Source organism: Taurulus bubalis (assembly GCF_910589615.1).
Source record: "Taurulus bubalis genome assembly, chromosome: 20".
NCBI classification, from domain to species: Eukaryota; Metazoa; Chordata; class Actinopteri; order Perciformes; family Cottidae; genus Taurulus; species Taurulus bubalis.
Window position 1 is genome coordinate 8,619,148 of NC_136608.1, and position 13,849 is coordinate 8,632,996.

The following is a 13,849-nucleotide window of genomic DNA, read 5'->3' on the forward strand; positions in this document are numbered from 1 at the left end:
CCTGAAGCTTCCCCAAGGCTTCTACTATTGTTCTCTTCATTTCATGCTAGTAGTTAAACCGTTGTATCATGGTGTGGAAACCCCCAGCATAGATAAGTACTTTTTCCTTGTGATATCATTATGCGGAACCAAACCCGCATGCAATAATTGCTTCTGTGTGCGACATCCATTTTCTTTAATGGGAGCTTTTGCTGCACGATTAAAAGCCAATGGGCTGATAGAGCAGCCTTTCTGGCGCTACATCCATTCTGTGGCTATTAATAGGGCTTTGCTGGGCACTAGATGAAATCAATTTGTCCTATGAAACTACAAATCTGCCAGCCTGGTTCAATAATTATGGAGGGAACATTATCATGGGGACAATTTGCAGAGGTCATGGCTTTTATGGGGCTATTGGTTGATGTTTACATTGCTTTTTTAGAGGTTTGTTGCAAAATAAGTACCTTAAAGGAGATAAACTACTTTAATGTAAGGGGTATGCTAGTATATTGCATGATAACAATCAGGATATGTTTTGTGAATTCTTTTTTGAAGATTTAATTATCCTCAAAGAAGTAATTTCAAACTTGCACCTAATTTAACTGGTATAATAACGTCATTCTCACACTGAAAAAGCCATTCAATACATGAGCGGCTTATTCCAAATTAGTGATGACACTAAAGACGTATACATAAAGGAACATACATTAATGATCTTTAAAGTAACTATCTCTTCTTCTTTGTTCTCTCTAGTTGTCATTCCATCCACACCATGGAGCATGAGTTTTATGAATGTCCAGAGTACCTGTCCAATATCCCAGCAGAAGTGGAGAGGACTGAAGAGTATGAGTATGAGGTAAGAACATTAAAAAATCATTTAAAAACAGAACTATCAAAACATGATGAGAGTTTTCCAATCACATTCATGTGCAATTCATTATCCTTCTTCTGGTGCTTTTATTTGACCAACTTTTGATGGGTGCTGAAAAAAGATGTCTTCATAAGACTGGGAGCTCATTATTGACACGCAGAGCACTCCGTTTTTAAATGAAAAATAAAAATTATGGTAACGGCGTAACAGACTCATATGAAGCACAGCACAACACTTGTGCAATCTCTCACTTTGTGGCTTCAGATTTCCAAGCTTTTTCAACAAGATTTAATGCAGTTGGACAAGAGGCCACTGGTGTGTCAGTAATAAACAATCTCTGGAGATAATCCAAGGCTCGCCCTGACGTATGATGCTCACAAGTCCCACAACAATTCAAGAGAGATTGTCTCCCACAATAGTACGAGGAAATTGTCTGTCCCTTGTGAAAGCTGCATCCACGCTAGATTGTTCTGCGTAGCATATCAAAGACCCTGGGTGGAAGACGGAAGGCCATTCTTCATCTAATCGTACCAAAATAAAATCCCTCCCTGTTGAATCACCAGTGTGTTTCAGTCACAAGCTGTTAGTTTCCCTCTCATTATGCACTGTCCTTCAGAAATATGTGTGTCCCCTTTTCAGACAACCACTTCGAGCTGAACAGAAATTGTGACGGTTGTGTAGTAAAAAGCAAGCACTCACTGTTTGTTAGGGTGAGCAATGTTACAGAATGTAAAGGAACCTTGCACTGATTAATCAACCAGCATATGTTCGGTTGAGGCTGATGAATTATCTGCCATCAATGATATTTATAAAAAAGTGTTATCATGTCTGGTTTATTGTAGGCCATACTCAAAATACTGAGTATCCCTAATACAAATAAACCTCAGTTCTAAATAAGGAGTTACATATTTTTTAATTGTTAAAGGTTTGGAAAGATTTGTGCTTGTTCACAAAATCCTATGCATTAAAGCTGCATTTATTTTATTAGTACATGTCACTACCATGTGTTAAAAACATACAAGTTCATACTGCCCCAAATTGCACAGATAGATTTATTGAAGATAGACATCTTTTCAGGATTAATTAGTCGTGCTAGCGATTCTTTGAGGCTGTCCTTAGGCACAACACTTCCTAAGCTAATTCCGTCATGCTAACATGCTTATGAAGACATCGCTAACATGCTGATGTTTAGCAGGTAACGTTAAGCCTGTTCTCACTTCTTACTTTAGCATGTGCGCACGCTATTTTGTCATTGCCATACAGTCTGTAGTGGCTCCATTGTAACAGATGAACCATGCCACTCAGAGAGTGGACCTCAGGGTCATGATAGGTGACAGTGATGTGTGGCGTTTGCAACTGTCAATGGTCCTCCCTGGTTTAATAGGCACTTCCTGGTTCAGTGAACTGCATTGTGGGTCATTAGGATTCCTCTGCTGCCAGCTGTGGCCTTACCTTATAGCATCATCTGGATGAAAGAGTCTCCGGTGTGTGTCAGGGGTGGGAGCGGCGGTGGGAAGGGGGGTGGAGGGCTTGTGTGCAGTAATAGCCGTAGTATCCGATCAAGGTCGGCTTTACAACACACAGACACACACACGCACACACACACACACACACACACACACACACACACACACACACACACACACACACACACACACACACACATACCCCCACAGCACCTGCCAGACGTACAGACACCAAATCAGCCGTCCTCACTTACCTCTGTGTCCATCCGTGTGTATCTAACTGAAACACGAATCGCTTTCCTCTTGGATGGTACAGAATAAGGCTGCCATTCCCAGGAACATTACTTCTGACAGGTTGGGCTTCACTTCAAACTGATTGTCCACATGGGTACTCCTGCTGTCATAATACTACTCCTGCTACTTTTGTATAATATTGCAAGTAGCAGACAGATGTAGCAAATGAGTTTCAGAGCCAACATTTCTTTCTTTTTTTATCTTTGATCGTTAGCAAGCCATTCCAAAACCAAGATTACTGAATTATATTGAATTGGATGTGTAAGTTAATTGTGTTCTCAACAGTTTGCAACCACTTTTGGATATTTAGATCTACTTCCCAGGCAAAGTGATTTAAGTGAATGCTCTGTTTGGTCATCCGTTTACACAGTTAATGAAGTGTCAGCAGTCTTCCGGAAAGCAGACAGGTATCCGTATAGTGTTAGATTTTCAACAATGTCAAACATCAAAGCCGTGGTTGTTTTAATGCTAAAAATATATATATATATATATATATATATATATATATATATATATATATATATATATATATATATTGGTATGCAAGTGGTGCTACAAAAATAAAGAATATGTTTCATCAGTGCAAGTAGAAACAAGGAGATTGAATAAAGAAGAAAGACCTTTTCATTCATGATAAATGACGGATGGTCAACATCAATGCAGCAAAGGCCAAGACATCCTTTACTGTGTGGTATGGGCCAAGATCCTAAAATCCCAGTTACCATGATGCAACTAGATACTATCTGTATTACTTAGCCTGATAAATGCCGACATCTTACAAAATCCACACCCCCCTGGTTGTAATGCAGGTTTACGTTTGAACATCAATAGTCTTTAATCCGATCCGAGATAACCTTTTTAACAGGAGTTATTTTGTCACACTTCAAAGAGCTGCCTCCACTAAATGGTTTGTGTTGAGGATGTCAATGTACTAGCAAATAGAAAAGTATCACCAAAGTAGAGGGGGAAACATCCAATAGAAGCTAAACACAGCACTGAATCAATAGGTAACCTCTTATTTGTAAGCTTTTCTTGGCTGACTGAATGATCATTTGTGAAAGGATGTCATCATCTGCAATGTGGAAACAATGTGCTAATGAACATTAGGCAGTCATTTCTTTTGAATGAAAAATAAAGTGTCCTGGTAAATGCTGAAATGTCACAAACAGATGTTGCTCTGAAAGACAGCACGCCACCTGTCACATGTCTCCATTTATAATAATGTAAATGTGGTAAATGGGATCTCTCCTATTTTAAATTGGAAAACCATATACTGTAAAGTTAGAATACAAATTCCATCAATTGTGTCGATGCATTGTAAACCACGTGGAATTATTTTTGCTCGCTGTGCCATAATTTAGACGGATTAGGATCCAATCATCACAAATAGAGCTTATCTACAGTTTCAGCACCCCTGGCTCCACACATCTTCACTAGTGGGCTTCACAGCACGATAACTGACTCCAGTAATCCAGCGTGCCACCCAATGTGCACTGATATAAAGGCATTAGCGCTGTCTGATCTAAATGTATGCGGCTGTTATTTCACTGTCAGGGGCTGTACAAATCAGCGAGTGTACTAAACTGGTGAGGAGTGTGGGAAGTCGGGACCAGCTCATGGTGTAACAATATTATAAACTCCTCACACACCCCAACCTTTGAAGGTCAAGGCTGTCTGCACAGGGAGTTAAATGCCACAGAAATTAATTACTTCCCCTGCCAATCTCTGCTATCAAGGCTTCCCATGACAGAAAAAAAGGGGGCCCGAGCTTAATTCTTGCTCCCATCCCTCATTTTACCCCACTCCCCTCATTTCACAACTTCACAGTGCTGAAATGAATTTGGCAGCATGGGGTTAATAAAGATTACCCCTTGAGTTATCTTTATGTGATTACCTTTATACACAGCAGAGATTAAAAGGAGCCAGTAGCGAGTCAAGCTAAATTTAGAAACATTTCCTGTGGGACGGGACCAGCCAGTGGAATACCATTACTTTAGCCATTAAAGACCTGCCCCTGTATGTTGACACATGCTGGGTTCAGTTTGATGCTTAGGCGTCTATTTCATTGATGTACAGAACACATGCTGGGGCTTTGTTTATGTGTTTGCTATGTCGTCCTCTATTGTGTAAGTGTGTGTGTGTGTGTGTGTACGTGCTCATTGTGCTGGGTTGAGCTGTTAATCATCATGAGGCCAACTCCAAGGGACTAAACCAGTTTGGAACTATGTGGGTATGTGCTACACAATTAACTCGGTCCTTTCCCCCCTGAAAACGGACACATACAGTAGCTCCAGTGATAGCAATGTGGGTGGCAGCTTTGTCCCGCTTCGGTTATGGAAGGTCGTCTTTGGAGCTGCGCAACCTCACATTTTTTATTTCAGCAATGACAAAAATGATAATGTGGCATGGAAAAAGTGCTGTATTCAGTTCCCCTTAGCTTTAAAGAGTGTTAGCTTCTGCCAACTGGTTTTATCGCAGACAATTTTATCATTTTGCTTCACTCTCGATGCTTTAGTCTATTCAACCTCATTTCCAGTCACAGCAGGCAGCTGTTTTCATGGTAAGCTCTGATAAAACCTCCCGTACTCTGCTGATGTCCAAACAACTGACAGAGTTAGCATTAAGCAGCAAAAGATAGAGATAGTTCCCTTAGGAACTGGTGGAGCGCAAAGAAGAGCGACAATGAGAGTCTAGTGCTTGAGGCAATCCAGAACATAATATTGTAACAATGCTATGCAACATTTCCACTTCACGTGTTCACAATTATTTAGTTTTTACTTTGGTTCACCCCCCAGGTAAACACTATTAGCTTCAAGACGCCGGCTCAGCTGTCGTCATGTTGAGAGCCGTCTGGAAACATCTGATATGCTCTTAATTGTATATTGAGCGCCAATAAGTGCTTATGGGGATGCAACAGCACTCATGAATATATAGCTGTGTGTGTGTGTGTGTGTGTGTGTGTGTGTGTGTGTGTGTAGGTGTGTGTGTGTGTGTGTGTGTGTGTGTGTGTGTGTGTGTGTGTGTGTGTGTGTGTGTGTGTGTGTGTGTGTGTGTGTATGTGTGTGTGAGAGAGAAAGGTAGGCAATTGAGTTTGCCTGGATATTATCAGTAGAAAATTAACATAAATTATCTTTGCCGGAAGCAGTCTCACTACTTGTGACTACAGAACAACAAACCCCCCCAAGTGATTAGTGACGATGATGTCGAGCATGACAATCAAGTTGGACCTCGTCTCGTGGGTGGTATCGTTTCAGCTGCACTGTAGAACAGATGAGTAAACTCTGTGTTTGAAACAATATGGGTTTTGGAATCCATCAGATCCACTGGGAAAAACGACACATAACAGGGGCACCATGGGAAAGCATTTCTAGTTTAAAACATTGTTGGTTTGTTTGTGTGTGAAACAGGAGGTGGAGCTGTGCAGGCGGAACAGCCTGGAGAAGCTTGGCTTGACACTGTGCTACAGGACCGACGACGAGGAGGACAGCGGCATCTATGTCAGCCAGGTAGGCACAGATGCTCCCGTTATTTGATCCTACACTTACACTTATAGGTAAGCATAGTGTAATCACATAACTGTTTTCTTTTTAGGATTTATTAGTAATTGCTTTTTCTGGTCACGCAATTATCTTCTTCCCCGATAAGGTCTGACAGAGCTACATGTTCCCATGATCAGTTTCCTTTGGAGCAGGAAGTTATTAAAAGATGGCATGAAATCCCATTTGAATTCCCATCGTTATGTCCTGAAGCACAGAGCAAGTAGAACTGAATGAGGGAGGAAGGAGAGCTAGTCAAATATCAACTCTGAATGAGCGATGCATGGCAAAAGAGGAAGTCAGGTTTGAAATATGATTCCCGTTCATTCTCATTCCTCCTCATTCCTCCTGCTCTGATGTGTTTTAATTCAATGTTTTAATTAGCTCTGAGCGACAACCTTCTCTTTTCCCCACACAGTATGTTAAATGATGCATTTACTGTACAACCTCTGAATACCAAAAACAATAAACAAAGAGGGGATATATTACATAGATTATTATTCAAATGATTTTTCAGCATAGAAAAAAAAATTGCACATTGCTCATTCCGAAACAAAACTGAATGAATGATGAAATTATGAGGGCTTTAAAATGGCTGCAGGTGCAGTTTCAATCCCAGTATTAACACAAAAAAGGCAAGCATGTGAAAAGTAAGAGCTGCTATAAGGATCTCAATGACAGAATTACAGTATATTTAGTTTCTTTCAATCTTTTTAGAATTACATATCAATAAATCTGTTATATAATTCTCTGGTTTTCACTTGCTCTACTTGAACAAGACGAGGAATATGATGAATGATGAGAATATGCTAATATGAAACCTGCTAACCCACAACAGATTGTAAAGACAGGCACCCACCGACCGACCGCATTTATTTTGAAATGTTTGATAAAATATAATAAAATTGCAAATTTCACTCATTAAAATGTATGAACGGGTAGCATGGGTGCAACTTTAGGAAGTGCGTGATTCTTTTCTCCATTTCCACTCGGGATTTGTTTCCCCACATGTAGCAATCGCTCTTGATCTTCAACGCAAGAACAACAACGTTTATGAAAAATTGAGGGCTTGTATTGTTGTTGCATATCCACTGGGACGCATTCCAAAAAATAAGAGATTTATTCATTCAACTAAAATAAAATAAATAAATGTCTGTGCAATAACTTTTATTGTTTTTATTTTTTGTTTTTTTATTTATAACTCACATGGTCTCTTGTAGGATATTAAGGACTTCCATGTTGCATCAGTCAGTGTCACTCACCAGCTACTAAACGAATTGTCAGCGCCAAGAACCTGTGAAAACAAACCTGTGGCATAAGAAAAATATGAGGTTGTCAGCGAGAAAATAGGCTCCTCTTCATGAAAAAAAGAACATACTTTTTAGCTGACAGCAGAGATGACAGCGCAGTGGTGAGAGAGCGGTGCATCAGTGTTGAGAAAAGGGAGATAGTGGCCGGCTGTCAGCATTGATTTTCATGTTCTTTTGTGCAGGTGGAGCCAAATAGCATTGCAGCAAGAGATGGACGCATCAAGGAAGGAGATCGTATTCTGCAGGTGCTTATTGTCAACACAAGTGACCAAAGTACATTCACACAGGTTATATTATGAACTCATGACAGGTGCTTGTATTGTATGTTAGCTGTATTAACAAAAGAATATATAAAACAAAAAAAAACATTATTTCCTATTAGATTTTTTCTGTGTTGAGCAAACAGTTAGGTCCACTAAGCTGCGAGCAAAGCAGTCTTTTTTAGAGCATAGCTAAGCAGCCGGTGTCTCCAGTCCGGGCAAGCATATGTATATTTAATCACCTCGTTTTGCCAGGGAAATTAAAGCCCTATTCACAGTTACACCAGGCCCTATATCATCTCTGGCCCTCCTCTCTGTCTTACTCTGCAGCAATATACAAAACAACCCTAGTAGTTCTCTCAAAACCCACATAGTTAAAATGTTGCAACAGTTTTTCAACTTTGGATTATGTCTGTATCAAGTCTACCACAAATATAAAACAGGTTGAGTGCCCATAGTTTCCCCACTGGAATACAGGATTAGCAAAGTGTAAGGCTTTGCACTCTTGACTTTAAGCTTACCAATTAGTGACACCAGGAGTAGGTCGCACAGGTGAGCAGTCCCTCGTTAGGACTTAACGAGAAATTGCCTGAACCCCTCATGTTCTCTCCCTTTTCTTTTACTAATTATCCAATTTCATGGTATTTCCGTTATTTGAGCCATGTCTGATATTTGCGAAATTAGCCCATTTATATATTTCTGACTTTTGTGTGTGTGTGTGTGTGTGTGTGTGTGTGTGTGTGTGTGTGTGTGTGTGTGTGTGTGTGTGTGTGTGTGTGTGTGTGTGTGTGTGTGCAGATAAACACACTCAACTAGTTGATGAGTTCATTGAAAGCACTTTCTGCCTCTGACTGCCCTCCTTCTCTTTGGCTGTTGCACTTACCCTGAAAGCCGATTTGAGCCTCTCGTGCCATGCTGTCTGTAACGTTACGCTGACAGCTTACAGACTTCTTTGCAACTGATGAGTCTCTTAGTTCCCGATCAGCACACAAGCATTTCTCCTGCATGATACGGCATTGAAATACAGAGCCGTGTGGATTTGTTTTTAACTGGGGACAATATGCAGTTTAAAATATTTCTCATTGCAGTGTACTCAATGCACTTCACTAAACCCACACATTTAAAATGGATGTAACATGTTTGTCAAGTTAGAAAATACACATAATTTAATGTATGATTTAGATAACAATGGCGTGTTTGTTACTTTTTTATTTAAAATTATTATGTGAGCATCCAATGTGTGTTGTGCCTCATATGTTGAATAAAGAATTACAAAAGTAAAATAAATAGCAAAAACTAAGTGTAGTATACATGGTGGAACTTGATCATGCAGTAAAGCAAAACTCTTCAGCTTTACACAAGTTCACTAATATTTACAAAGAATATGGGTAATTTGAGCACCGCCTAGTACATCAATGTAGCATATTTGTACAAATATTGAAACGCTGAAATATAGTTTGATGGATATTTACTGCATGTCCTTTCAACTTGCTTCTAGTCTGAACAACAGTGTGCCAACATTACCTCGCCTCCATATTTATTGTACATAGCACTCTGATTACCTCCATTCTCTCACACTAGTGTTTCTGTATCCCGGTAGGGTGAATGATTGTGGGGAGCGGGGCCCGCTGTACTGCTGGCCCTATTATCTTCTTCTGACAGACCCATTACTCTAGTGAGGAAAAGATGAACGCCACCTGTCACTGAACAGTTAATTGTGTGTCTGGATGTGTGCTGAGAGCAGGCTCTCGTGAGGTCGGACTACGCACTTGCAATTGACTCCCCTTAGCGAGCATGCAGCCTACCCATGCCTTTCCTAGGGATTGCGTGGAGTTGGTGCATGTGATGGGAGGAAGGAGGAAAGACAGATGGAGAGATCCGAGAAAGAAAGGTGTGAAAAGAGACTAATGATGGGAGAAAATAGGTGGAAAGAGGAGAGGACGAGGAGAGAGAAGTGTCAGAGTGTGATTTCGCAAGGTGCGTCTAGCAAGGAACAATGGGTAGTTGTATTACACTTATCTTTTCATTCATGTCAGTTAAATGGTTGATGATGATGATGATGATGATGATGATGATGATGATGATGATGATGATGATGATGATGATGATGATGATGATGATGAAATTACAGGTCCTTTCTTTGGTGTGTGGTTGGGACTTTCTACAAGTTCATTCCTCTTACACTTGTCTTTGATGTACAGATAAATGGCTGTGAAGTGCAAGACAGAGAGAAAGCAGTTGCCTTGTTGTCAAGTGAAGAAGCAAGGAGCATCATACTGCTGGTGACGAGACCAGAAATCCTGGTAAACACTCACACACACCTCCACAGGCTCTCAGCTCTTTCTTGAAACCCTGCTATGTCAAATAGCTGTCTAAGTGCCTTTTGCTTTCATTCGAGCTGTCAGCGTGATTTTCTGGAGTTTCTTTCTATACACACACACAACAACACGGCAGAAGACAGGTTTCTGACAAGATGTTGTGATTTCAGCTGGAGGAGGAGGTATGGCTGGATGACGAGCAACAGGAGCTTGTGGAGGAGCTGAAGATGGAAATCCTGGAGGAGAGGAGGAAGCAGAAGGAACGTAACTTTGACAGGGGAGATGAGGTGAGAGCGTAAGCTGAGAGAAGTGCATCAAAACTGGAGACAACATTTGACAAACAGGCTCTCTGGGGCACACTACTTACTCTATTGGCATTGGATGTAAATGGTATGGTGCAGAATCGTCCATTATAGATGTCATTCCAAGGGACATTTTGCTGATCATCCTCTGTTCACAATGCACGTTGTAACACAATCATAATCCGCTATAAACATAAGGTCTTGCATGTATTAAATTGGCCTTGAGGAGGACTCACTGTTTTTGTTTATCTCTCTTCATGCACCAGCATCTAGCTGAAGAAGATATGACAACAGACACAGCCACGTGTTCCTCCAACAACCAAGACAAAGACAGTGGGTTTGGTCACAGTACAGACAGTCCAGATCACCAACCACTGTTGGCTAGACTCCACAGGAGGAGCCCAGCCCAATGCCTGAGAGAGCGCTGGCGGGTGGAGCATCCACACTCAAGACGAGGGACTGTAGTGCCACAGGACAGCCAGGGTCCGAGGACATTGTCCAAAGGCCAAGGCCATGAAGGGGTAATCAGTATTCGCAATGGTGGAGGAGGGAGTTTAGGTTTAGAGAATCACTTTCAGCAACTTCTGGAGCTCAAGTGTCAAATCCGGAATGGAGGCGAGTGTGGGGTGTACTCCATTCGACACAGTATAGAGTGCAGTGTCACTGAGCAAGAAGTGGATGAAGATGACATCGGCGGCGTTGAAGGAGGCAACGGCGTGGAGCAGGAGTTGAGGATGCTAAATGAGGAATTGTGCAGCATTGAGCTTGAGTGCCAGAGCATCATGCAGGCACATCAGCTTCGCCAGGCCCACCAGCTGGAACCCTCACAACCAGCGACCTGTTCACCGGGACGAAGCCCCAAAGACGGACACAAGCGAAAAGGCAGGTTGGCCGACATCCATGAATACCCTGAGCGGTCGGACAGCGACAGGATTCGGGAAAAGGACAGCTCCAGTGCCTACAACACAGCGGAGAGTGCGCGGTCGACACCTTTAGGAATAGAGAGATCTCCTGATCTTTCTCTGAATAGACGCATCAGCCTCACCAACCAGAAAAACCTTAGACTGGCCTCCTCCACACCCAATACCAAGAGTTCACCCACTAGTAGCCGACCAGGAGACCCAGGCCCTGTTATCTCCAGCAGCCCAGACCAGAGCAACCCTTCCCGGTCTGAGTCAGACCCTTCCCTGCCTGCGGACGATGAGAGGTGTGAGAAGAAAGGGAGGAGCAGAGATTCCAGGAGGGGGCTTCCCTATGGTTCTTATCAGACAACGCCCTATCAAGGCCAGGGAGGATCCAGGCAACTTCAGGTAGGTTTCATCAATAAGAGATGTGTCGACCTAAAGCTTTGCTTAGACTCGTGCTTGGCTTAGCTCCGAGCATGAACGGAGCCTTTTATGCTCAATGTGCTGTGCGTTGCATTATTATCCGAAACGCCAGAGGGCGTACAAACAAACTGAACTGTGAAGAATCAAAAAGACCACGATTGTAACGCATAGATATGCCGCTAGACTGTCGGTGTAATCGCCAAAAAGACACGAACCAACCTCCACAATGCTGAGGAGGGCTTGTAATTATCTGGAAACGTATATATCATATTCATGGACTACTTTATTGCCTTTGCATGAGCCCTGTAAAATCAAGTATTACATGCACCATAAAGAGACGGAGGTTGAATATCCTGTAAACAATTTGATTTGGCTGACAAAGTATTGACTCAAATGAAGCCTTTCTGTTTCTAAAGCATCTCGAAACAAATTGGCCTATTTTGCATAATCCCTAGAGATGTTAATAGATGTATTAGTTAACTATTGGTGACAGTCACGTGAGAGGTGCACGACCAAGCTCCACGACCACTTGTGGGCGGGGCCTACACACACCCTGCGCCAGCCGTTATTACGTCATTTTCTGGCTCGTATAAACTAAGCTTAATACTGATTTGCATTTTGAGAGAGACACATCTAAAGACAATGCTGTGCTAACAATGTTCTCTCTGTTGCAGAGCTACATGCAGCTGCTACAACAACATTCATCCCTGGAGTATTCCCAAAGTCAGCTGAGTCTGCTCAGTGTCTGCAGAGATCCCGTTCACCGGACGGGACGCCCTGGGGAACCCCGTCTCGAGTGGAAGGTCAAAGTTCGGGCTGACGGCACGCGTTACGTGGCCCGGAGGCCTGCTCGCGACCGCATTCTGAGGGAGCGGGCGCTAAGGATCAGAGAAGAGAGGAGCGGAGGCATGACCACAGATGACGATGCTATGAGCGAGATGAAGATGGGCCGGTACTGGAGCAAAGAGGAGAGGAAGCAGCACTTGGCGCGGGCCAGGGAGCAACGAAAGAGGAGGGAGTTCATGCAAAAGAGCCGCCTTGAGTGTCTAAAGGAGGGGCCGGCCAGCGGAGCGGAGGGCAGGAAGGAGGTCAATATCTTGGAGCTCAGTCACAAAAAGATGATGAAGAAACGAAACAAAAAGATCCTGGATAACTGGATGACCATCCAGGAGCTGATGACTCATGGGGCTCGAGTCCCAGAGGGCTCCAAAGTACATAACGCTTTCCTATCTGTCACAACTGTCTAGCGGACACAAGAAGTACTGCATATTTCTAAGTACTGACCACTTTAAGATCAGGAGGCCTGCATTTCAGAAACTACTGCTTTATGTATAAAAAAAAAGAAATTGTCTGTCTGTGAAATTTGATTAAAATGTCACTGCTGGAGGACTTCTGTAGCATTCCCAAGGCAACTTTGTAACTATCACTTCAAGAATGTTTGAATAGTAATACTCTCTCATTACAAGACCTCAGCCATTCAAAACTTTTTGGTAATGCACTGGCTTTTGATAGAAGATGCTTTTGGTAGCACGTTGGTTCAAACTGATACACGGAAAGACGTGCGAAACCAACACAATAACTCCATAACAATATGTATTGTCTCTCCGTACTCCATATTCTTGTGTTTCATTGCATATGAAGCAACTTCACTTGCCTCGTTCAAAGTGGCATTTTTTTATAATAGGGAAATTACAATATTTTTCACACTTTGTAAACTCAGTAACTTTTTGTAAGGATTTTTTTACACTAAATGTCAAATCTTCTGTCATATCTTATTTATGTTATACTAATGTTATGTTATGTATCACCAAACCATCACGGTCAGAGTTGACACTATTTGATTGTACTGTAGCCGGCATTGAATGCCAGACCAACACAAGAGAAATAGAAACTTTGTTAAATCACTGAACTAGTCTCATAAAACACTCCTTTCATTGTGTTGATAATGTCTGTTGAGTCAGAGGCATCTGAAAAGTTGAAAGCACTGAAAATATAATTATGCTATCTCGAAATCTTTTATTATTCATGAGCTAGGAGGGCTTTTTGAAACAGTTTTACCTCACCTCACAGTCCTAACTCTGACCCTCGAGCTGACCCCGAACCCTAAACCATACGTGTGTGAATTATGTTTAAAATGTTGAATAGATTCATATTTATATTCTTTACTGTTATTTCTATTTATTGT

General features: G+C 42.0%; 1 protein-coding gene across 1 annotated transcript in view; it reads left to right on the forward strand.

Moving 5' to 3' along the window:
* Positions 1-12,911, forward strand: part of pdzrn4 (PDZ domain containing ring finger 4) — a gene marked incomplete at both ends in the record, with an annotated part of 33,385 nt that extends 20,474 nt beyond the window's left edge. Inside the window, 7 exons of the mRNA XM_079235805.1 lie at positions 733-835; positions 6,018-6,116; positions 7,639-7,701; positions 9,918-10,019; positions 10,205-10,321; positions 10,603-11,646; positions 12,339-12,911. Of these exons, the coding sequence (XP_079091931.1) occupies positions 733-835; positions 6,018-6,116; positions 7,639-7,701; positions 9,918-10,019; positions 10,205-10,321; positions 10,603-11,646; positions 12,339-12,911 (2,101 nt within the window). The remainder of the gene's footprint in view (positions 1-732; positions 836-6,017; positions 6,117-7,638; positions 7,702-9,917; positions 10,020-10,204; positions 10,322-10,602; positions 11,647-12,338) is intronic.
* Between the last annotated feature and the right edge of the window lie 938 nt (positions 12,912-13,849).